The sequence below is a fragment of the Scleropages formosus genome, chromosome 4, assembly GCF_900964775.1.
Source record: "Scleropages formosus chromosome 4, fSclFor1.1, whole genome shotgun sequence".
In the NCBI taxonomy this organism is placed as follows: domain Eukaryota; kingdom Metazoa; phylum Chordata; class Actinopteri; order Osteoglossiformes; family Osteoglossidae; genus Scleropages; species Scleropages formosus.
In genome coordinates, this window is record NC_041809.1 from 7,247,451 (window position 1) to 7,274,638 (window position 27,188).

The following is a 27,188-nucleotide window of genomic DNA, read 5'->3' on the forward strand; positions in this document are numbered from 1 at the left end:
TACTGCAAATGTAATAACTGTTGCTAATTTTGTAAAAATTCACCCACAAAATGTGAAATGGTGTTAGTCAACAAAACAGAGCCAAAGAGCACTGCTATTTATACAGCACTTTAGTAATGTTGTATAGAAACACAGGATCGCACAAAGGGAAAGGAAACGGCTTAAGGCTTAGCAGCGTGCACAGCTCCCTGCGGTAATACCGTCTTTTAAGGCTCAATTTAAAAGCAGTGAGAGGTTACAGCTCCCGAGGAACAGGACGGGGGGCTGCCGTTTGTCCTTCTTAATTAAACAACGGTCTAATTCGCTACATCAACAACGGTCATCCCAGCACTACCCTTCCCATCGAGGGGACATCATCTGCCCAGAGCTTCCTGATTGCTTGTGAGGTTTGGGGGGGACACCCAGCAAAATGCAGGATTAACAGGATCCCCAACACGGCCCCGGCCAAGGAGCCAGGCCTCGGAGCTATCTCATGGGACTTGTCGCTACAACAGCGGAGAGAGTCAGGGAGTGTTTCCCGCTCAGGACGCAACTTAGAGGAAGGTTTTCAATGACCTTGTGAGGATGCGACAACTTCTTGGGTTTTTAATACAGCATGATGACATTTCTGCTCTTTTCTGGTCAATCAGACTCCTCTGATTACAGTGTATATGTTGTATGGAATCATTTTTATGTTCAAAAGACATGGCTATTAGGAAAGCTGTTGACTTGAGACAATAAAAGTGCATTTTTTTCGTGTAGTTTAACAGTTTTTGCTAAAGTACCAAAAATTTCTCAACGTTTCCACATAAATTTTGGTAGAAATTAAGCTTTTTTGTCTAAAAGTTATTAATATGCATTGTCTGAAATTTTGAGATTACAATCAGTTCTAATGAGTTACATATGTAAAAACGAAATGGCCAATTATTATGATTGTTTGTGCATTTAAATAAATCAGGCTTATTTTGCCATTTCCCTCAGTTAAAATAATTGTAATTAACACTGAGCAGCGCTACTAGCTGTGCCACGAGGCGGTATGGTGGCCCAGAGTGTAGTACTGTCGTCTCACAGCACTCGGGTGGTCCGAGAGGATATAGGTTCGGTCCCTGCTCAGTCTGTGTGGAGTTTGCATGTTCTCCCCATGCCTGCATGGGTTTCCTCCCACAGTCCAAAGACATGCTGTTAAGGTTTCCCCATAGTATGTGAATGACAGAGAGAGTGTGTTCCACTCATGTATGGATGAGCGACCCATTGTAAGCAGTGTATCCAGCACTGTAAATCACCGTGGTGAATAAGGTGTGTGGGCTGGTAACACTACATAGAGTTCATTGGAAGTCGCTTTGGAGAAAAGCATCTGCTAAGTAAATGCTGAAGAACAAAAGATTCAGAGAACAAATATTGAACCATGACTGCTTGTTTTCCCTTGCCAGTAACACAAAGAATGCACTGCCATGCTATTTAAGTTTTACATAAATGTTGTATGATTATAACCCATTAATCGTAATTAAAATTAGGTCTGTTACCAACTTGTCTCACTATGGGGTAAATCTGTTAACTGCAGTATCAAAAAATATAATGTTGTGGTATTGTGCCTTTCCAGACGTATAAAGGAAAGGTATTAAATTCTATGTACGTATATGTACCTTTCTGCAGTATATAATGGCAAGATTGTCGCTAAAACCATAACCTTTGTTGCAGTAATTTGCATAATTTAAACCTGCAAATACATAGGAAGTGTGAACATAAAGGCCTTATTTCCAACCCTAAACAAGCAGCTGAGGAAGACAATGCTTTGTGTTCTGTGTCACTGGCGACAAAGGTTAGAAATAAGTGGATAATTTTTATTTGCACACTACAACTCACAAATTGATATTCAACCATGAGAAGAAGAAGCGAGATCATTATGAAGTGATTAGCTGAGATCTCCCTTTTCTCGTTTCGGGGTCAAGAGTAAAGACAGCCCATTTTTGTCATGACCACTCAGGAATTTAAGGCTCCCAGGTTCTCAGCACTCCAGCTTCTGAAGACTAAAAACCAGTTTCACCATCTTTTGGACTGAAAGGAAGCTGCACCTCGAGAACTTTGTCAGTGTGGTCCTAGATGTCCCTCTCCCTGGATAGTGAGCTCTGCCTCCTGCTTAGTGCAGAGAGGTCACAACTCAAATTGACCCTCCATACACATCTGTGTGCCAAAGCAGACCCTTCTCAAAAAGAGGTCTTTGGACCTGGGACCCTAACTGGAGCTCACGGCCACTAAATCAATGTCACACAATCCCTTCCTCCATCTCACTCCAACAGAAACACACATAAATACACTTCCCCATGCACCACGGCATTCAGATGATCTAAGAGCAGCACAGCAGGCCACTGGGGGCTTCATGGGCTGGGGTCCCGCCGTTTGGTTTACTGAATGCTCCTCACACAGAAGATCCGAGAGCCACAGAATCCCAGGCTAACTTACACAGAGCTGACTGAAGAAATTATACACTGCTCACTGCCTCCTGTTCCCAAGGCAGACCTCTGCAAAGAGGAACTGTGAACCAAAAACAAAAAAAAGTTAAAAAAAAAAAAAAAAAAGTAAGAATCCCCTCGGTTTCTGAGGGCCAACCTGCTTTCAAAAAGAAAGACCCGTTTTCTCATGCCACACATCGTCCGATGACATCTGACGGATCAGTTCATGTAGGAGAAGCAAAAGAGGTTTTATCTCTTAAATCTCTTTAAAAGACGGGAAAATATAACAACCCCATAAAAACTATATAAACTGCCTGAACAAAAAAGCCAAAACTAGGCAAAATTCACTTCATTATTCTCCTACATCCAGCTACCCTACTGGATATGAGAAATGATATCCACAGTTAACTAATATGCTAATTATTAAAACACAACTTTAACTTGAAACCTCTACATGTCTAAATCTATTGAACTGTATTCTCAATTTGTTATATAACTACTCTTTTTCCTGGCTGACCAATTTGCAGCAGACCCTTTCTAATTATTTTAAGCACCAAATAGCTTTTCAATATCTATTTCCTGTCAGTGCATAATAACCTGAGTCTTTTTTTTTTTTTTTGCCTTTTTCCCCAAAAGGGACAGTCCTGTTATCTCTATTATAATCAATGAAGCATTGTCCATATTCATAGCACTGACATTCTGAATACAATATACACAAATTAGAATTTATGGATGTGTTTTCAATATAAAAACACTTTTTTTTCCCCCCAGAGATTCAACTTTAGAGTCCAACTTCAAAACCAATTCTGTTGGTTGTCTACCAAGATACTGAGAGTGCCGGAGCAGAACTCCAAACAAACTTTTATCTATTGACAGAGTCTCTTCGGGGGGGGGTTATGGTACAGGGACTTGAGCACTGCATGCTCTGTATTCCTTGCATAGTCACTAACTAAATTGCTAATATGGTGTTAATCAGGGCTAATGTTGTGTACAAATATATATATATATATATATATATATACATTGCATAAAATTCAGAAAAGTACATCACTCTCCTAATAAGCTCTATGAATAATGCATGTAACCTAGTTATGAAGGATATACCCTGAACTGCACTGAGTTTTTAAATGGAGCTAACATGGTATTGCATAAGAGTCGTGAGATTATATATTGCAGTCACATAACGCCCCAGTGTATTAATGTACAAAATAAGTAATCTAAAAAAGTAATTTTGTTTTTGTCTGAATTGCACCAAAACTGTTATGGACTGAATCACTAACACAGCATAATTTAGTGTTGCCAAACATGGGCTGAGCTGTGGTTTAGTCTGATGTCTCATCTGTATTAAAATGGAACAACTTTTTTTTTTTTTTTTTTATTTTCTCACGTAACCTGCTCACACTGTATAAGGGAACTTCTGCAATTTCTTCTGAGGTTATCATTTCTCTAACCAAACACTGATGCCCTTTAAATAATACAAAATAAGATTTATTCATTGACAAAGTTTATTCAATGGGAAACTGGGAGACATAGAATATTTTCCTTTCAAAACAAAAAATATTCTTCAGTCAATCCGCCCATCTTCTAAATTTACCCATCTCTGATAAATTATGAGTCAATCGACTGTTTCCAGCTCTCATTAACCAGGCATGGCACTATTTTTCAGATCATGTTAAACATCTCTGTTATGGTGATGTCTTAAATAGCAGGTCTGGGATGACACTGGAAGAACAGCACATGTGATTCTGACTCACGTTACAAAAGCATCAGTGACAACAGGCTGTGAAAACTATACAATAGTGATGGTGAAAACCAGTCTCAACACCAAAACCAAGAGTGAAATGCTGTGTAGTCCCCCCAGCCTGAGAGTAAATCCAATTCGTTAAGCAAGACCTATTTCATCGCCACCAAATTACCTGCAGCTACTGTCTGTTGCCCTGTGAAGCGCCACCCATTAACTGTGCTATAAATTGTTTTGGGGAAAAATGCACTGGGCATTCCTTTCAAGTGCTTTAATTGCAAGCCAAGACCCAAATGAGATTAGCTCAGAGCAGTTAAACTTGGAACACAGAAATCTGCACAGAAACAAACCGACAAATGTTTTCCCAAGAAAAGAACTGCAGTACTCTGTAATTCACACCTCAACAGTAATGTTTTAAACCATCATGACACATCTACATAATGGTTTCTGCAATAATGACACTATTTTTGTACTATTTATAGTTTCAAAGCTGAAGGAAACACGTTGGTCTTGTGGCAACCTTTTTTGTTGGGATTGAAATGATGGCCATATGTAGTGCCATCGTTATGGTGGTTGCCTGGCATTCTGATGGTCCCAAGATCAAATCCCACTTCTGCTCTAGGACATTTGACCAAGGTATTTGCCCTGAATAGATATCACAAGAATACTTTGGTATGGAAATAGGCAAAACCTTGTACAGCTGACTATCCACCTTTGAAAGGCAGCTTGGAGAAAGCTATCACCTGAATGAAGTTGAGTAATAACTACTCAGGAGATACAAAAGGACCGTAGCAGTTACAGAAAAAGAATTTTGGGGTCATCAGAAATCATAATTAATGGTTTCATCCTTGAAATGTATACACATTGCATAGGAATGCAGAAAACTACTAGATATATATGGAAAAAATACAAACTACAAATAGTGCCATCTTTAACAGTAAATTGCATTATTTCCAGTTTTAAAAATGGAGAGTAGAAAGTCAAAGAGCAATATATTCTTTTAATAATGAATCATATTCTTATTGTTGGCAAAACCTTTTAGTTTCACATTGTTATTTCAAAGACTAGTGTAAGGAAGGATTTGATTTGCTCTGTTTGTGACACATGATAATGTGAGCGAAAACAAAAGCTACAGTAATATTTTGTAGCCTATTATTGGCAAAACACAAACTGACAAACACCGCTATTTTCCGGATATTTCCTTTAGGTACCTCCACAAGAATCAACATCTCTGTCCATTATTTTCATATTCAAGCTGCCTGCCCCACCCCCCCACCCCGAAGCATTGCCCTTTGAGTTTATTCTGAACTCACATTTGAATTCCTTAAGCCTCACAGCTCAGAAAGCAGTTTTGATTATTAATGTTGCCTAATGTGGGAGAAAGCAATGAATTATATATAGCAGCGTCTTGTCAGCGTCTTTTGACAAGTCAGTTTCTTGAAATGTGTTTTCCTCCTTCACACACAGGGACTCTCACTGGATTCAGATTTGATTTCTTTATTTCTGTAATAGACTGTTTTGATTGGTATAACCCTGGTGCAAGAGACTGCAAATTTGTCAGTCACGGGTTGACTCTTGCAGTCGGCTTCCTGTCTTGCACAGTTCTGGCATATTATTTTTACTGCGTATATTTGTCTGTTTATATCCACTCAAAGACAGGAAACCCAGTCACAGACAATGAATGCCTGCTGGCATATTGCACCGTGGAAGCCATCAAGACAAGTCAAAACCCCTCACTTAGCAATATGCAACACTGCTTATGTTCTAAATGTCAGTCCTAATCACATGTTGGTTATCCATGCTGTTTGACTAGAGCATCACTGAAACCACCAAAGTGTTTTAGAGGACTTACTTGCAAATATAGTTCAGCAGCCAATACTGAAGTCAGCTTTAATCTCGGTACAAAATTGCGTAACACATTTCCAGTGGCTGATTGTGTGTATTTGCATATTTACTCTTATTTCTAAACTTTTAATATGACTGAACAGATGGGATGAGTTTAAAGGAAATGGAAAATGCTTAGCTACCTTAAAGGTATACATCCTGTATGGTACACTGTTGTGTAACTGGTTTCCTTCAAAGTATGACAAGCCTTACAATTCCATACGCATTTTTATTTCATGGAAAGACAACCATTGGAAGTCCGACAAGACTGTAATGGGGCCAAGCTTCTCTGAGTCTCCTTTTTTTGACAGATGAATGCTACGGACATGTTCAAGAGCACAAGTTTGAATTCAGGCTTGGATAACAGAATACACTTCTCCTTGGCTCTATGATAATATCTTCTGGTCTCTTTGTGAGCAGTGGTTTCTGTAAATTAGGTGTTGGAGGTCAGTCACGATGACTGTCCAATTCAATTATCCTCACCCACGTATCAACTGCGGTTGATCTCTGCAGAATCGGACCATCGTGCGGTTCCAGTGGAGGAGGAAACGGGGGAATCGCCTGTGAGGTAGCAGAAATACAGCCAGTTCTAAGAGCTAAATAGAAACCGTGTATGTATGTCGTTGCCAAGACTACACAGTGCTGGCATCAAGAGTGTTAGATTAGATAATTCAGGCTGCAGTCTGTACAGATAACGCTTTTTGTTTTTACCAATATATCCCAAGGCTGAATCCTGCAATGGCCCAGTTTCTTCATGAAAAATGTCAATTTCTTCAAAAAGTGAATAAATAAAATAAGGTATTTACCTTCTGAATCTGAATTTCTGGCCTGACATTTTTGGAAACGGCCATTGAAACGATGAACTGGTTTACATGGTGAAATGGAATTAAACCATCATGTTAAGTGACAACTAATTTTTTGATAGTACCCCATGACAAGATGCACCCTGGGGCATAACAGCAGAAGGTTGTTGGTTTTGGTCTCCCCCTTCTTATCCGAACTCACTCCCTACAGATCCCGACAGGCCCCATCTGCGGATGCCCTACGGCAGGGTGTGAAGGCAGGATAATATCACAGTGGGAAATGCCAACTCAGGGCACATAAGTAAGACATCGCTGACGATCAATTGAGGAATGTGTCTGAATACCAATGTAAAAAATGAGCAGTCTGCCCAGAAACACATGACGAAAGAGAATGGAGATGAAAGAGAAGATTGAGAAGACTGGTTTCCAGAGAGGCACTTTCAGCAACAATGACATCTAAAGTCTGACCTTCCATAGTTCAGATCAAACTTAGGAAAACATTTATTTTCTCCAACACATGATCAATTAAAAAAGAGCTCCTAAGGGCACATTAATATAAAACAGTAATTAACAAAATGCATAGTCAAAGACTGAATTCTTTCAAAAAGCATAGCTGATTCCCTTCAACAAGTTGTTATTAATACAGATGTGTATATATAATGCATACCACATGAATATTTACATTTTGGTAAGGTAATTCTATTAGTAAAGTGCCACCAAATGAGTGGTAAATGTAAAGCAGGCTGAAAAATAACAACCTTCACATCCAACCCATACAAGCAAAATTATTCTACTGCTATAGAAACTGTTCAGTGTTTATGCTGGAATATGTACGCAAGCTTCGTTATTCACATTTTTGCCTCAGGAGGAATTTCAAAATCATGAATTAAAAAAAAAAAATAACTGACATCTAACCTGCAACCGGCCTTTGTTTTGACTGTGCAACGTTTATGCTGCTGTCCTCTAGCAAACCTCTTTTTCAGAGATGGAAGTCAGGTGAGAACAGGCCGACTGCTAAGACAGGTTTTTACAAGACGGTGACAGTGGAAAGTTCAATGAGCTGCTGGCTGCCTGGCGAACACCGCAGAGGTTGCCCACACCATGGGACCATATTTCTGAGGACAGGGAATTAAAAAATAATAAAATAAAACCAAAGAGATACTGTCAGTGTCTAACTGCTGCTGAGGGGTAATTGAAGCCAATTTAAAATGGGCTCTGCTGGACAGATTGGCAGTGCTCATCAATAATTAAAATATCTGGCAGACCCCTTAGTTGGGAAAAGTCAATCTACAGATCAGTTAGTAAAGAGGAGGCAGTAGAATTCACCCTGAATGTTTATTATGGGAGGATGGAGGGGGGTGTCATTACGATGAAAATGTCTGCAATTACAGAGAATTACTTTAGTGCAAAAAATCCGCTGTGCCCTCCATCTCCCCATGCCGACTCAGAATATTTTGCTGCTGAAGAAGTGTAGCTAGGTGATACATTTTTCGACACTTTCCACAGGTGTAGCGTCTCACGTTAAGTCCGGTTAATGGGTTCTGGCATTCTGCTAAGGCTGCTGTGATGAGATTTCAGAGGCAAATGGCCAGAAAAAAGGGAGATTACATTTTTTTTCCCGGTTTCAACGGATCATCATTGGGGCAGATGTTGCTAAAACGTAATGAAAGTTAATTGAGGCACTCAACCTTATGGCTTGTTGCTCTAATGGGTGTGAAACGGACTGCAGTGATAGCTGCACAGCCATTAACGCACAGAAATGTGCTACAGCAGAGTGAAAGTAAACACCAGAATCCCATCCTTGTTTTGACATCCAGCCAAATGAAAAACTAAGTTTAGAGAAAAAAAAAAAAAAACTTGCCCATTATCAATGTTTAAGAGTGAATGCATTTGCCATTGTAAAAATTGTCCTGTCACAATTTATGTTGCTTAACTGACCCTTTTATCCAAAGTGATTTAAACTTTTTTTTTTTTTTGGCTATATTACTGGAGAAATTCAAAGCACCTTTCTGAAGGGCAGTCTTCAAACTTTAAAATCTATGCTCTAACTCATCATAATACCTGCAGATAAATTAACCAAAATAGAAACCCTGTATTCATTATTTGGTGTGATTAACTAATATGCAATATAGAGAAGTATGACTTTGTGCCTGAATCAGAGCCATTCCTAATAATTCAATTAATGCACCTATTTAGGGACTTAGAAGAAAAATTAAAAATGAGTACGGGGGCATTCCATTTAAACACCTTGATGCTCCTCATGTTTCTACCATTTACCTCAGAGCCACTTATCCCACCAGGATCCCATTTACACAACACACTTTTCTGTAGTTTTATTTGCATGTTTTTGATGGATTACATTCAGAACCATCTCTTTTCTTCCTTACATTTCACTGGCACCCCTGGGCATTCCCGCAGTTACGAATCCTGGAGAAATAAAGAAGTTTGGAAAGCAATGGTACAAAGCTTTGACAGAATAAAGTATTCCTCATTATACAAATCAAGATAGGGAAGAAATACATAATTATTTACATGTGATATCTGCATGGCATCTATGCAACACTTCCTCTCAAACTACCCTAAAATATTTCCTGTTTAAGAGGTAGTGAAAGGTGAAATGTGAAGTTAAATAACCACTCAGTTTCAAATAATCTTATGTGAAAGTGTTTAAAAGTTGCTCTTAGCGGAGTGTTATTAAAACGTTATAAAATGCAGAATTAAAACTGCTGTCAAGGTTTTGAACAGCTACTTAACCTAAACTGCTTCAGTCGACATAAAGCTGCACTAATAAAAATGTGCGAAATGGAGATTCCATTAGAATTCAGTGCACAGGCGATACTTCCCTTTAGGACACTTCTCTTAAGATTCGGACTTTCATCAAGTCCCAAGTGAATTTATTTGAGTCATATTTCCATCCCGTTGTCTTCAATCCTAGAGTTCCTCTGTCTCTAGGGGTCAATGGTGAGACCAGGAGATCAATCTGAGTAAAGCCATGGTCGCTAAGGCCAGGTTGGCCTTTGGTTACTCAGGTAGTCTTTAACCATTTGTTGGTGTTCATTAAGTTAAATCTAACCTCCAGTCCATTAAGTTGGGTGGATAATGGGTGGGATGAAGTCGAAGATAAGTTTACCATGCTTTCAGAGGGATGTTACCCTCTCATGTTTTTTTAACAGATTAGTGCTCAAGTCTGGCAGTTACATTAAACCGGATCACTTTTCTCCATTGGTTACATAAATGTCATCTAAGGATTAATAAAGAGAAATCAATCTGCATAGTTCTAATGGATAAAAGTTCAGAGAACATCTTAGAGAAGTTTGCCTGAACATCAAAAAAGGTCTGAATGCTATGAGCAGTAATGCTTTACAATATGCAGCCCATCCAATGAAATGCTATGGTTTGATAATTTATCTGCTTTTTGGAATCTAGTTATTTTGAGACTTTTTCAAAGTGCTGTTCTCTCCTTCAATGGCAGTGGAACAATGGAGGTCTTGGTGGGTGCTCAAGGAAGTTAAGAGGCTTAGAAAACTGGATTTTCTTCATAGAAATGGGAATGTAGGGAATAAAGAAAAGAATGAAAAACTGGCTGGATACACACCATGGTGTAGCAACCTCTGGTGTGGAATATTATATCAGCATTAATGATTCATATTGTGCTCTTTGTGCAGATCATTGGTGAAGTTCCAGCAAATTGTGGGCAATCAGTATTGTTTTCATGGTTAACAGGTAAATCAGTGAGCAGCACCACCTCAGCGAAACGAAAAAAACATCAGGTACAATAATAACTGTTTCCAGTTTGTGTTATACTTCAGAATGAAAGTACTAAACCAACGTCCTGGCTACACTCAGCTAAATATATATACCTGCTGTTCCAATGGTCCTACATGCACTGTTTTGCACAATCCCACCACCACCTTAACCCCCCTCCTTTGACCAAAAATGTCCAAAAGGAAGGGACAGTTACCACTTTTATTAGAGTCCACTGGAGGACTTGTAACTATACAAGTTATTTGCTCAAATGTACGATCACAGCCTAATACTTTTAAATACGGAAAAATATTGGGCTGTAGTTTATAATTATATAGTTGTACTTTTAAATTAATATTAAGAACTAAAACAAACATTCTTTTTAAACAGTCACAAGTAAAACTACAGCAGGTTGTGTTGTGGTTAGGGGTCTGGCCTTATAATTGGAAGGTTTTTAGTTCAAACTCCTGTCCTGCTGTAGTACCCTTGATCAGTATACTTATCCTGAAATGATATGGTAAGAATACCCTACTGGATAAAGGGAAAAGTATTTTAATGCTGATTATTTGACACTGAAAGTCATCTTGGGCAAAGGCGCCAGGTAAATAAATGTTAGTTATAAAGTTATATTAACTTCAAAGTCAGATTCAATTTTAGCTGCACTACATTTTCCTTTTAAAGTATTCAAATCAAAGGCAGAAAAAACTTTGCAATGTTCTAATGCAGAAAAACAGAATCAAATACTTGCAGTTCTCAAAATTCATGAGGCAACTGGAACTTTTTCTCAGTGAGGAACTTAAACAGAAGATTCACAGAGGTAGCAATACTGCAGTTGTAATGAAACAGTTGAAAAAGCATACAATTACACTGAAACCCCTAAAAAGATTATTAAATTCCATTCATGTATAACTATCATATTTTTCATAGAATTATCACAACTTTACCTAATCACATTGGTGTGCTTTTAATGGCTTTTTATCATTCTGTGATGGGGATACAAACCATTGAGCCATGTCCAGTATAATATTAACTAGTGGGAATAATGTTTTTCATTTCATACTTTAGATTCATGTACAAATGCTCTCCAGCAGTTATATTATAACCACTCGGAAAATCAAAATATTAAGACTTAAAAGTTGTATGTTGTAAATATGGAAACATCAGTTATTGAAGTGTCATCTTAAACTTACTTGGACCTAATGGAAAAAAAAAGTGAGAAAAAAAGAGAAAGAAAAAAATAGCTCCCGAGAGCAACAAAAGAGAATCCAAAATGCAGCATCTTGGTTTTAAACAAAAAACAAAAAGATCTTGGGACAAAAAGCACAAACTCTGAAAAAAGTGAACTTGGCTTTGAAATCGTATTGGTTATTTGATACAAAACCATGGAGATGTTTATATATACAAGGGTTTTCATCAGAAAATTAGACTGCATAGAGTCTTGAAAGTGAATTGACATGATTTGTACCTGATGTCATTTTTCTATAAATATCCATTGGTACTGCAGTGTGGATTACACTTTCCATTGTCTTAAAAGGGCTAAAAAAAAATAAGTTGTTCCAAACTCAGAAAGATGAAGCATTAAGCAGAGCAGCTTATGTGTCTGCTCCTCTTGGATGGGTTAGGATGACCAACTAACAGGCGAAATCAAAATACAAAACTTCTACAGCTTGTGGTGATTTCAAATTCCATGCAAAATAAGTGCAAGAATAAAGTATTTATAACAAGTAAGTTCTGAGTATGATTGTGTAGACTTTCTGAATATGGAATGCGACCACAGCACAAATAAATGTTTTAGACAGGAATTATACTCTTTCTATACTGGTAATATTGATAATAATAATGAACATGCATTTACAAAAGGAAAAGAGTATCATGACACTGAGAAAGGCATTTACCCTGCGCTACTTAAAATGCCCCATAAATGGATTCTTTTTTTTCCTCATTCATATGATACAGTAGTTCTGTAAGCAGCATTTATTTGTACACAAAAAGCTGAATTTTTGTTGTACACATTCCTGCTTTAGGAATCATGTCCTCCAGAAAAACTCATCTGAACAGACACTGGAACATCTCATTTTGCTACCCACTTCAAATTATGCTATGATCAGGAAGTAAAAGAATGACTCTTGAGGAAAAGGGTGATTAATATCACATTTCACCATTTGCTTTTATTCAGTTGAGTCACCGCAGTAAATATATCTAATTTGCTGGTAATGTTTTATCTGTTATATCCAACGTCATTCCATCATAAAATCATTAACCAGCATTAAAATTGATTTCAATATTGCAGGGTAGGCAAATATCAAAGAGCACATCAAATTAAGTTTCGACCCTGGTGGAATCGCAACTTTAGAGCTTTTTTTTTTGTTAACTTTTTTTTTTGTCGTTTTTATAATGATAGTTGTCTGATTTCTCAGTGATAAAGGGCTTGTGAATGACAAGAACTAATGAAGATAACCATTTACTAATAAATACAGTACATATTAGACATATGTACATACAGGTCCCCTCTCAGCAGGAAGTTGGGTATCCACTGGAACTTGGGTCCCCAGAGGTTTATTTATCACCCCATCCTTGGGAATTTTTTTGTTTTGTTTTCCTTTCTGCAGTTGCAAGTTGGCTTAATAGCTATACATCTTTTCTGATGTTTGTGCTGTATTTTCTGTAACTTTGTTTAATGCTCTGTGAGAAGAGTGCTGTATAAAAATAAACTGAATAGAAAATTTATGCATACTATTCAACTTACATTCACTTACAGATGAGCGAACATATACATACACCTGACTCTAGTGTGGCATTTACACAAAACTTCGCTCGGTCTCAAAACTCCATTCAGCAGTTTCCACATAAGAAATGAACGTATCTTTTCCACACATGTGGATGGCACACAAAGGAAACGTGGTGTCAAACATCCAGCCTCGCTAAGAGCTCCCTGTTTGAAAACATCCTCCACTTCCACTCCACTGGGGAGCCTGACACACACCCCTATCACATCCTATCACAACCCTATGCAAAGAAGTTGAGAAGCTCAAGACTGACAGGTACTTTGAGCTGGACGAGTGGGACGTCAGGTTGCCCTTCGACTCTGCCCTTGTCACGAGGGCCTCCCTTCCACAATCCACCACCCCAACCCTGGGCTGTTTGATGGATGTCCACTCCAGAAGGTCTCAAACAACGCAGAGTCTATGTCCTTCACCTCCAAAACAAAAAACCATTTACCACAACTGCATTGCGTTCTAGGCCCCTTTACTGGAGCTTTCCTCCTAATCAGACATGGAGTCTGCAGTCGTCCCAAGTCGGTGCTCATGGAGCACACAGCAATCAGTGCGTCTTGCCCTAAGGTTCACCTGAGGATATTAACACTTCTTTTAGGCATCAAAACAGTAATGGTTTGAAATAAAAACGGGAGGAAATGCTTTTATTAACACAAACAAAACAATAACAACGTACAAAAATAAGTTTTTTTTTTTTTTTTTTTTTTTGCCCACCTTCAGATTTGGACTTCAAACAATGCTTGTTTTCTGCATATACACAAACATTTTTTCCAAGTAGCAGCAAACTCGAGTTCCTCTAATATTGCATATGCGCTGTCAAAAAACTTTACTACTTAATGGAATTAGTTGTGTTTTTAATAAGAAGCATTATCTCCCAAGCACTTGGCATTACATTTAGATTCCATGTTGATTTTATTTAAACTTCTTGATGATTAACACCAAAATAAACAAATAATGCTTAGCATTCCAGAATTCAGTAACAGTACTTCAGCATGTAATGCTCTTCATGCAAGTGTACATCTCGTTCTCAGACTATCACATAAATCCCCCAGCATCCTCCTTTGTACCTCTGCTTGGGTAATAAGGGATGGATGGATTGTTGCTCAAAACAAAATGCTGCCCTAAGTGCATGTTAAAATACGTTTGCAGTGCTTTCTCGTACATAGTCTATTGACAAGGTTGCTTTTTAGAGAAATTATTTAACATGGAAAAGGCTTTCCAGAGTTTACCAATTCCAAAGCTTTTGACTACACTTCTTGAAGAATAGAGTTAGTACTTTGAAGAGATACATACCCAAATAATAGAGAGAGAGAGTGCATATGTCTATGGACACTTTTTCAGTGATACTCAAGGAGAAAGAAACAAAGAAAAAAAAAAGCTTATTTCACACCTAAATGTGACAGGTAACCAATGTGGCTCCATAGCATATTCACAAAGTAATTTGTTCAATTCAGCAGAGACAGATTTATTCAGCCATGTCTTTACAGTTTCAATCTAATACCGGCACCTCTGCCACATTGGAATGTGCAGGTAAAGTCTATGCATAACAATTTAATTTTATGTTGTAATACATGGAAATACAAGTTTTTGTGCATTACATTTTTAAATAGTTAAATAGGATGGAGTGTACTGCTAGGATGATTCTTCACTTTTATTTACTTATTGGAAGCATGTGTTTCCTTTATGCAATTTTAACACAGTAAATTTGATTAAACAACATACATTACGTTTTACAAGGCAAAAACATCACCTCAGCTTTGAAGCAAATGTTTAATCTCTGTAACAATCATCTCGATTACAGTTGCATTACATGATGAGGATCTCTAAAGACACTTTCTCCTTTTGGCTTATTCGGACTAATAATCATTAACGTGTGGAGTTCTGCACAACTATTTCCTCATATTGGTATTAAAGTGAAAATAAATGCAAGGCAATTAATGACCGTCATTGTTCTTATATGTTAAAAAGCCACGTGAGGAAAAAGATAATTGCCGATCAGCACTTTTTATCACACTTAACAGTTCTCGGTCAGCACTTAGCCACCTAACATTACTGGTGGGCTGGCCTAACACTTCAAACATAGAGACCTGCAAACAAGTCTGCATCAACAGCAACTGCAACAATCATGTAACATCAGTGAGAGCACAACAAGACTGACCTGAAAAGAAAGGAAGAAAAAAAAAAATACTTGCCAGGTAGCATTTTCATGCGATATTGTTAATGAATTTTTTTTTCTCAAAAGTTAGCGACCCATAATCATGCAAGTGGGAGATGTGTAGAAAATAAAAGGTGTTATGGTAGCTCTGATGTTAAATAATATAAGAGCACAAGTTGGGGTGGGTACTATGTCTTAATTCTGACATTCTACAGGGCCATTGACATGAGGGATCTACAGAGGAGCCAATAAAATAGGAAACTGAGAAGGAGGAGATGCCCGTGCAGACGGGCCCGATGAAGAGTGCGGCGCAGGGGAATGATTCATCACGCTGGGATAATGTATTTTTGCTCACAGCAAGAGACTCCGGCTCGTGCTCCCCGCACCGACATGCATCCTGGAAAGCAACGGCCTGCACGCCACGTTAACAGACAGCCACGCGTGTGGGGATGTGTCTGGATGCTTCCAGCACAGAAAGGCCAGAGGTGAACCCAGGGAAGAGGCAACTCACAACACGAGTCAAGCCATGGAGTTATCCATGTCAAATTAACAGGGTTGTCAGAGGGCAGGGCACAAATTCAGCCACAACAAACCAATGATGTGTATTAAAAACAACCCCAGACAACCAATAAAATATGATATGGGCTTGCAGGTGTACTTAAAGGAAAGGACAGCAGAAGCTTTGGGAAATGTTTTACCTCTGTGATAACATGCTTGCAAATCTCAAAGTTTCAGAGTCAGCCAAAAAAAAAAAAAAAAAAAAAAACGGAAACTACCATTGTTCGTATTATCTGCAAGACTGAACATTTACTACCCCAAGAAGTACAATTTGCGACGTAAATTGATTTTTTCCCAAATACTTCGGTTATCATAAGTGGTAAAAAACTCAATATATTAAACTTAGAAACACTGACCCTTCCCCGAGGGAAGTTAAAGGCAGTTCCCTTTCTGGTATAAATAGAACACAAAAAAAGATGGGCTCCATCATTGGAACATTTTTTTATCCTCTGTCTCTTCAGGTGAGACGGATTGTTTGTCAAAAACTGACAGTATGATATTTAGAAATAGAAGAAAACAAGGCCATCTGGTGAAATTATGGAAGACATTCAAATTCCATATACATTTACTTCCTTGATCCAGTAACAGCACTTGATCATGATTTTTATTTCTACTTCTAACAGAAGCCTATTTGCCATTAGCTTGCTTTTACGTCAGTACTGTCACACTCATATATTGTATTTGTTTGCATTAGGCTGCATTCCCCATTGGTTTTAGCCTCTTCAAATGACTGTACAGTGTCTTGGAGAAAAGGTCAAGTTAATAAAACACAGTGGTGAGCACATTTTATCAAGATCCCAGAGAGCTGCAATATCGCTGAACGATCCATGCAGTGTGACAAGTTCGTCCTCCGTGCGCTACTTCTTTTTGCCTTTTGGTTTGACAGCAATCAAGGGTAATGGACTGGAAATAAGTGGTCATTTAGCAAAATAAACTGCCACCCTTCCTTCCGTGGCAATGTGAAGTGTGAAGTGAACGTCATAATTAAACCGCTCTGACAACAGCAACCAATTTACAAACCTTGAGGATGTAATTTTCCAAATGCAACCTGTCCAGCTGTGACTGTTGTGTGACAGAGCTGAGCTGTGAATAGCATTATTTAACATAATTTACAAAACTTAAAAAAAATCATCTGGGCAATGCCGAGCTTACGCAGTCTTCAAGTGGTACAATCTTAAAGTTTTAAAAGCTAGTGTTTTTAAATGCAGCAGGGGTCAAGGCATTTAATTAAAGAATTTCAGTCAAACTAAAATTATACATAAAAAACTTCTCAGATTTCTGTGACATGCTTGCTGAATTTGTGCTCCAAGGTAAAGATTTAAATGACATGGCTGCAAATATGAGTTTAAGCTGTCTATCTGGTATTAAGAAACTGAGAAAAATATTAGCAATAGTACTCAGTGAAATTATCAAAAATTATGGGGGATGATTTAGCCTTGATTGAAGGATACTTTCCCATATCCGCCTGCCATGTTACTTCTGTAGCCTGGCCACATGTCCTATGTCAGACTTGCAACTGCTGGTTATATTCATTCATCTGTTATTTAAACACTAGTCCAATGCAGGGTCATAGTGATCCAGAGTCTATGCCAGAAGCATAGGGCATGAGGCAGGGGACACCCTAGGACACCAGCCATGATTGTCATGGTGACAATAATAATAATAGTAAGATAGAGTAAACATATAAACAGTTGTATTTATTATTTTATTAAAATAATTACTGTGCACAGTAAAGGTATTCCATTCAATCAATCTTCAGAAAGACATTATGCTGAATATCACTATGCTTTAAGATTTCTATTCCTTCAGATGTTAATATATGGCTCATGAAACAATGTATTCTTTCCAGAGCTTTTCACACTCAAGGGAATGCAACTGAAATTAGGACGTTGATTTACCTGCCCCGTTTTTTCAGGAAGTGATACTGTTCCCACCCCCCATCTATTCTGGAATCTACAAAATTTAAAACTGTATTTTATTAATTTATTAGAGTTACAAAATATGCCCAAGGCTGACAGGCATTATACAACTTTTTTGTCATGAATCACATCTCTCCAATAATGTGTCATTGTTCATTCAGTAACTTTAGGACTTCCCCCCATAAATGATATGCGGAATTCTGATAACATCCCTGTTAATGAGTATTATGCTGTTGTTTACACGTAACAAAGTATGCCCATCGCAGTCTTGGCAGTATTATTAATACGTAACAATGGCCGACATCCATTTGCCTTCAGACATATTTACCAAGGTTACTAAAGCCAAACTACTTCAGTAATTAGATCAGACACATGCTGTAGGCTACTTCTCAATGTAATGTGCACAAAATCTAACATGACAACATTAAAGAATAATGTTTATTCATAAAAAAATCTATGTATGCAAGTATTGGGTTATAAAAGGTGAACTGATGATGGATTGAGAACCTCGGGGGATAAATGTAATGGTGTTTTTCTCAGCAGTCAATCAAGAATATGACCACATGATGGGTAACGGACTGTGGTCTGTAGAGTCGCCTGTCCATATGTAAGCAAAGAAAATGGCTCAATATGTAAAAATAAAATACAACAAGGGAGTCCTTTTGAAAACCTTTGGAACACACACACACACACACACACACACACACACACTTTCTGAACCACTTGTCCCATACGGGGTCACGGGGAACTGGAGCCTACCCGGTAACTCAGGGCGTAAGGCCGGAGGTAGAGGGGACACACCCAGGACGGGACGCCAGTCCACCACAACGCACCCCAAACGAGACTCAAACCCCAGACCCACCAGAGAGGAGGACCCGGTCCAACCCACTGCGCCACCGCACCCCCTACCTTTGGAACATCAAAAGCCCTTTTTCTGTTCTTCCCAGTTGCTTAAAATCTGAGTATTTCAAAAAATCCAGCAACTGAATGTAGCTACATAGTTGCAAAAACAGCCCAACAGTGTTGACAACATGTAAGATTCAATAACCTCAATCATCAGATGACATGTGCATGGTCAAGAGTGCAGTATAAAGGGTTTTTTTTTTTTTTTTTTTGCTGCGCTGCTTATTCAGAGCGTACGTTCCAGTTTGCATAATACATAATAACTATAGCTTGACAAGCAACTTCTAGTGTTATCCCTCAAATGGGGAAAAAGCAAGTAAAAAAAAAAAAAAACAACCTTTCGTCTTACCTTCATAAATTGCCTTGAATCCTTGAGCACTTACTGCAAAATCAGTGGTGAACCACAGGGCCAGGATGGAACCCGTGCTCACGATAGGAGATGGCAACATAAATCCAGACAATCTAAAGAGAAAAATCAAGAACCTTGTTAGACATCGTGAATATTGTCAAGGAATAAACCTAGGACTGAAGAAGCTTCTCCACTGTCCATCCCCTGTTTATTCCACTTAATTTCTGCAGGTGAATATAAACTTTAGAATTTTTTTTTTTCCTTTAACCACAGGAAAAAATAAATTAAGTGCATTGTAAGTCTGCTGGATATTGATTTAACTTTTATACATTCAGGACATGCTGGGGTGTGTCAAATTCATGGTGTGAGATGTGAGCCAGTAGTGACAAGGACCTCCAGCTGTTTTTATTAAGAAATCCATATCTACTACAAAACTCTCTAGTCAAATCAGTCACAAGTGAAAGGAAATGGCTTTTCTGACCTAAAACCAGAAAGAAGAATTACAGCATTTCACAGTAAACTCCAACCTGAATACCTGTTTCATCACAGTAACATGTATGTATGTTTCTTTATTTATTTATTTATTTAAATTTCTTCTTCTTCTTCTTCTTCTTCTTCTTCTTCTTCTTCTTCTTCTTCTTCTTCGCTCTCTCAGGAATTGCTCGCTCACACACACTCTCTGCTTTCCATAGTCCAGTATCTATAAGGAATAAAAACTAGCCACACCTGGTGCTCATTTCTCCTTAACAAGTTCACTTAATCTGAGGTACAGGTGTGGCCATATAGAAGTTCTAAGCGGTGGATAAATAGGTTGCAGCATGAAAATGTAGTCTTAAGACTGAGGATCAAGGAACCTTGTTAGCAGAACACTTAAGTGCTTAAAGTAACCAAGCAGTGAAGTGTATTGCCTCAAGGTCACCGGATGAGGCACAGACAAACACTCTTACAGCATAGAGAGCAAGGTAGAGCAAGAACGAGGCAGACAAAGGCATGCCAGAATTCACTCTGATTTAATTCAGTTGAACGACTATCCTTTTTAAGTATATGTAATTAAAGCCACCGGAACATCAAAACATGGGGGTGGATAGGGGCAGAAAATTATAGAGCAGCGTCTCATTATTTCTCCTGCTAAAACATGCCTTTATTTTGCATGCAAAGTGCCTATTTTTTGAAATTATCAAATTAATCTATTACTGTCCCCATTACCATTATGAAAAATCTTACCCATTTTGGCATTGTTTTGTTCTTACATTAATTAGATTTTTTTTTTTTAAATTCAACAAACTTTGAAAGATTTTTTTTTTCATAGCATGCACTTCCACGAAAAGATGAATTGCAGCTTTCATGCTGAAAGCCTGTTTATTTCAGTAAATGTATTCATTTCTGTATTTGTTCATTCATTTAATGTTTTATTAGCATTTTTTAACAATTTGGTATTATTTTTGAAAAGACTGCATGTTAAGCACATAATAAGTATTGCATAAGAATTACATGCATAATTCTGAGATGAATTTCCAGTTAGTCTGCATTAGTGTCAAGTTATCGCCCATGGATTCCTATTATCACTGCCAAGATGCATAGCAGTTCAACGCTCAGTCACTCTTTTCAATGTGTAAAACATCATTCTTTATGGTAAACTTCCAGCTAACAGTTACATTTGTTTTAGATGTCATGCTATATTTGTCTCATTTCAAACTTGGGCAGAGAATGAATCATTCATTCTTTGCGTAAAAAAGTAGATGCTGTAGTACTGAATCATTCATTTGTCCTACCCATTGCCTTTGTGTATTAAATGACCTTCTTCGGAAGAGAAACAAATGGCTTCTACTGTAAAGTTTAGCGGTAATGGTAAAGTCGCTCGCCTGAGAAAACAAACTGCCCCAGGCTTCAAAACATTGTGCTTCTGAAAGTAATAGCATGGTCCCAAAACTGTAATGTTTCGTAAGTGCATACTGACGTGCCGTGCAGCAAACTTTTTTGACGTCCTCCAAATTATTGATTTTTTTCCCTCCTATTTCGGTTATTTTGGTTAATTGTACTATTAGCTGACGCAGTAAACCAAAGCAGTGTTGAACGTGTTGGATATTTGTATGTATGTATGTATGTATGTATGCCTGTATTCAGTTATTTCTTTATTTTTTTTTCTCCTAAGAGACTTGCAATGTTAAGTTTGCATACTAAGCTATTTACTGCATTTGTACAGCAGTGTATATATTTTCTTTAATTGTATTGACACAGAGTAAGTACCTTGAACAAAAGTCCAACAGCAACATTGGGTAGCTGGGCCTGGACCAGCAACCTTCTGGTTACAAGTTCATGTTTATTACAAAGCTCTCCCCTTCTCAGAAAACCCTCGTGTTAAATTCTATTATTATTATTATTATTATTATTATTATTATTATTATTATCATTATTATTATTATTGCAGTCTACACCAGTGTTCACTATTTACTATTTATTTCCTATTTATTGTACTTGTATGTATTTGTACCTGCCCTTTTTATACTTTATAGTTGTGCTGCCTTGCTTATCAGCACGTCCATATCTAAATATGTGTTTGTTCATGTCTGCTCACGTCTATACGAGTCTCGTCACAGGTATTTTAATGCCCAGTGTACCCAGTATAACTATCCAAATGACAAATAAACAACTCTGACTCTGATCATACTTTTATACTCTATAATTTAATTCAGTTTATCTTCAGTTTTGTTTTTTTCTTTTTTTTTTTTAAATCAATTAATTAATTCATTGTATGCCCGTTACTGGTAAACTGACATTTCCATTACTCATGCAAATTTCTCATTTCATGAATGCCAGCGAGCATGACATAGGACCAACAAGAACTGGGGCAAGAGCCAAACAGATGAAGTACAAATATATGAATAATATAGGTGTCTCCTTGCCCGGCTGGCAATGCTGTGGTGCTGTTCTTTTAATTAGACTGTAATTGTTGTCATTTGGAAAGTCCTTGAATAAACACAAGTGCAGCTGAAGGAAAACAGATCTTCAGCACAGGAAATTCAGTCTAATTAACCAAGTCAAGGGTGCCAGTCACTTTTCAGACTGGGAGTAATAAAGGAAGCAGAATTATGATAATTGAATCGCTTGCACCAACGATAGTCTATGCAAATGAGAGGAGGTTCAGGGGTTAATCAGTCCCCCCCCCCCCCCCGTGTTTGCTGGAAAAACATCCTGTATGTTTTTGGCTTTTGATTTATTTTGAATGTGTTACAACAGGACCGACGCAGGTCCTGATCTGCATCAAGAACAGACAAAAGAAATTGTCCTCTTTCTGTGGGACAATGCGTCCTCATCACTGCTTTTTTACCTTCTCTGTTCGGCACTGAGAAGAGGGGTGCGGTGGCACGGTGGCGCAGCGGATTTGACCTGTGTCTGCTCTCTGGTGGCTCTGGGGTTTGAGTCCTGGTTGGGGTGCCCTGTGATGGACTGGCGTCCTGTGTTGGGTATGTCCCCTCCCCCCTCCAGCCTTGCACCCTGTGTTCCCGGGTCAGGCAGTTTCAGTCAGTGTGTGTGTGTTCCACATTGTGGTTTTTGCCCTTTCTTAATTTCAAAAGAATACACAGTTACTATAAAACTTTAATTATACCATGCTTGTTTTACACCAAATTTGCTGTAAAGGTTAGAATCATGATTGGCGCCCTGTTCAGGGTATACCCCCCCAACCCCCCAGGTTCACTGTGGCTCTAAATAAAATAACTAAAGCAGAGGTCCATTCATCCACGCTTTAGCGATTAATAAATCACATTTTCAGGTTCTGCTCAGTTCTGTGTTAGAAGTGAAGGATAGGTCACTCTGAAGAATATTTTACCTACAGCTTTAATATGGCACAACCGAGATTATCTGAGAGGATGTCGTGGCAGGAATCAATTAAATTGATCCGGGGTCCATTCAGTATGCTGCCCTATTATATTTTACTTTTGTGTACTATAAAACTCAATTAACCTGACAATAAAAGGCAGCTATGATGGAAAGTTTAATAAGGAACTAAAACGTGTTCTGAACATCATATTCCCCAGCAAGCACTATTAATAAAGTTAAAAATATTAATATTATAGGCAGAGTTTTATCTTTATTATTTCTTATTATCTTCGGCAGCTGCAAAGAGACATTTAACTACTTAGTCAATGTATATAGACAAACTACCACAATAAAGTAAAATCTATGGATTTTGAACACATTTCAAAACAAAACAACACTATGAATCTCAGGTAACAAAAGACTAAGGAAATGAGACTTTTGTAGATGAAATTTGTTCCATTGATGATGATGATGATGATATTGCTTATTATTATTATTATTATTATTATTATGATTATTGTCAGATGTTTCAGCTGGCTGCTAAATTCAGATCTTAACAAGAGACAAAAGAAATTCATCGAAGCACTCTGCGCAGGATAAGTGTGGGTCCCATCAGTGATCTTCTGACCTTCCATTGCATTTTACTACCTGTTGGATCTCCACGTGGTTCTAGAAGCCTTAAGTGTTCTTGAATGTCCAAAATGTTCCCACCACTACTGGTAGCACCCTGACCTTGATGTTCTAAATTGTACTGACCTCAGTTTCTAGGTTTTCACACTTGCAGTTTTTCAGCCTCTTTCAGTATCATATTTGCATCATCTGGGATCGCTTAACTGATCAATAGGTAGCTCTTCTCTTTCTCGTTGTCCAATGCTATGCCAGGACAGTTTGCTGACAATGTACAATCTGTGACTATCAGTAGGTCCCAAGTTATGGTAACATTTCTGATGTTAATGACCTTTTCAGGCATATACTCATAGTACTATTAGTCACTTAAACCCACAAACATTCTTCTTGTGGTACCTGCTGTTTGGTGCCTTGTCCTGTGCTGCAATCATTAAGTTTTCTATCTCTCTTTCAAGCCCAGAGTTGCTTAACTACACCATGGTTGCTTTTTTGTCAACTGTTGGTTTATCATGATTGCTGAACTCGCCATGCAATGCTTTGTTCATCAGTAAGTCTATTTTATCATTCTCTAAGCTGTTCTCGAGTTGTACCTTGATGTTCTCTTTTTTGCTTCTTTTCAAGGCTGTACTTTGCTCATTCTGCACAATGTAATCCAATGCACCTAGAAAACTTGTCTTTACCTGATTGGATGTAGTTGTTAAGGTCAACAATTGCTCTGTTATAAGCAGACCCTAGTTTATTGACTCTGTGGCCATCATTTGCCCTCTTGATATATATTCTACCTTAGGTTTGGGTCATTGTCACGATCCTTCCATAGTCAAAATTTTTCCTGTCGTTCTATCCGTCTTTTGTGTCTTAGACCTTCACCATCATCATCATTTCTTATTAATAATAATAATAATAATAATAAGAAGAAGAAGAAGAAGAAGAAGAAGAAGAAGAATATGTCTATTCATATATATTTCTGATGTATGCAAGGATGGATATGAATACCTTGGCTGTAAGTAAAATGTCCCTGGATTGACACTGATGAAAAGGATGTCTGCACTGTGAATTAAGATGTTAAGCTGTGATCAGATATGTACATTATATACACTAGTAAAATTTCTTTAAAAGTTCTTAAGACTTATGAAATCTCTCCGTTTTGCATACTGCGGCACATGTAGAGCCACTGCTGTATTCTAACAATATATCTAGCTTATATATTTGGTGTTTCCATGGTATGACTGAAAAAGTACATTAACTTATATTTACTGATTTGTGGAATTTTTTAATAGTGGTTATCAGGCTTAAGACCCACATGTTCGAAACCTCTCATACATAACCTATTTGTACCATTACACCACCATCACCAGTCTGTACTCCTGACACCAGACAGGATGGGTCTATAAACTGATTCTTTTAACTGCCATTTTTGACCACAGATACTTGGATTTTACAGGCCAATCAACATATTTCACTATTCCATCATCCAATTTTGATGACTGCTTCACCAGTGGAACCTCATTTTTTCATTCTGAGCTCACAGGAGATGTACCCCGTATGGCCTTTTGCTGCTGTAGCCCATCCACTTCAAAGTTCAGCATCTTGGACATTTTAACACATCATTGTAATTAACCTATATATATAGTGACGACCGTGCATTACTGTTTTAGGAGGGACTGTGTGCTTAATGTAAATAGTTGCATTATGGGAAATAATGTTAAATGTCTGTGTAACCAACAGAGGGTGCGATGGCGCAGTGGGTTGGACTGGGTCCTGCTCTCCGGTGGGTCTGGGGTTCGAGTCCCGCTTGGGTTGCCTTGCGACGGACTGGTGTCCCCTCCTGGGTGTGTCCCCTCCCCCTTCAGTCTTATGCCCTGAGTTGCTGGGATAGGCTCTGGTTCCCTGTGACCCCATATGGAACAAGTAGTTCAGAAAGTGTGTGCGTGTGTGTAACCACTGGGGGCACTTATGGAGAAAATAATGGGGTGGCTGTGTCTGCCGGTGTGTTGGGAGGAGAGCCTGGGGGTGCTAAGCAGGCTGGGAAGGCTGGCTGTAAGCGCAGGTCCTGGAGGAAATGGGGTCTGCTGCCCAAAAGTATTCTTTCCCTGGTGCCAGTGTTCAAATAAACCCTTTGTTATAAATGCTGCCTCCGCGTCCTTCTTCGCCCCATCCAAACTCCCAGCGCTGCATGCCACTATATATATTGTCCTCAGAAGCGTACCAAGTGGATGACTTTTTTGTTTATGACACCATCTTTTATAAACATTTGAAACTAGCGTGTGGGAAAATCCCAACCGGGTGGCACCAGCAGTCCCGTCACACTCAGAGCTGCTTAGATCACATGTCTTGTCTATGCTAACATTCATTTAAACTGGACCTATTGAGCCTGCAGGCTTGCTGAATATACTGTATCACATCCATGTGACCTACCAGCTGTGGGGAGTGAGCTGTACGTATCTAAATAGCCAAGTGTACTAAATGAAGTGGCTGATGAGTGTATTTTTATTGTAATGCACTTTGAGAAACTGCTAGTAAAGGTGCTTTATAAAACAAAGATTACTATTAGTATTACACACCATCATATAACCAGTTTCTTTGCACACTACTGTGATATGGTATTGATATTATTTACTTTTAACATTAATTCTCTGTGCATTTAGGTCTGTTGATAGTGACTATTTCATTAATGGAATGATTTTTTTTTTTTTTTTCCTTTGCTAAGACTCTGTTAAAAAAAGTCTCCAGGTTGCCTGCTAAGATAGTATAATGGGTTGTCCACATGACATTCTAGACATGAAAAAATGACATCCATAACTGTCTAGATCAGTCAGGTTTTCCCCCACAAAGTACATATTAGAAGTACTTTCAAGTTTAAGATCCCAGCATGAATCCGAAAGATATTCTATTACTTTCTATTCAGTACTAGACAAAAATGAAAAGGCCTATCATCTAAAAATTGTGCAGAAATAGAATTTAAAAGAAAAGACATTTCAAAAGTTCTTTACAGTTTATTATTGCCAAATTTTCCAAGGGTACTGATATAATATATATTTAGATGTTGATTATCTTCTAAAATGAAAAAGAAAAGAAATATTTGCAGATTTATTAGGAGGAACATCAATCCTGAGGGAAAATGTCCTCTTATGTTAGCTGATACAACAAGACATCACCCTCCAAGGACACCATGCTCCCTCACATTCGCTCATCATCAGCCCCCAAAACACACACACACACACACACACACACACACACACATACACACACAAATCAGTTCCATATTCTAGAGATTTTACATGTTCCATTTGAGAAATCCTTGTTCAAGTTTTTCACCTTGAGTTAGTAGTTTTCTTTTAACCAAAATGTTCTACACTTTATGTCTACCCCTTTTTCCTTCAAGAAACTACTTAGACAGTAAGCTTTTTGCTGTTCCTCTCCACCAGGGACAGCTACAAACAAACCCATAAGGCCAACTGGGAAACCTGGAAGTGAGGAATTTGG

General features: G+C 38.2%; 1 protein-coding gene across 1 annotated transcript in view; it reads right to left on the bottom strand.

The window, feature by feature from the left end:
- The window catches only part of LOC108932684 (CUB and sushi domain-containing protein 1), a 389,881-nt gene that overhangs the window by 213,287 nt on the left and 149,406 nt on the right, over positions 1-27,188 (bottom strand). Inside the window, exon 3 of the mRNA XM_029251436.1 lies at positions 19,260-19,372. Coding sequence (XP_029107269.1) covers positions 19,260-19,372 — 113 coding nt within the window. The remainder of the gene's footprint in view (positions 1-19,259; positions 19,373-27,188) is intronic.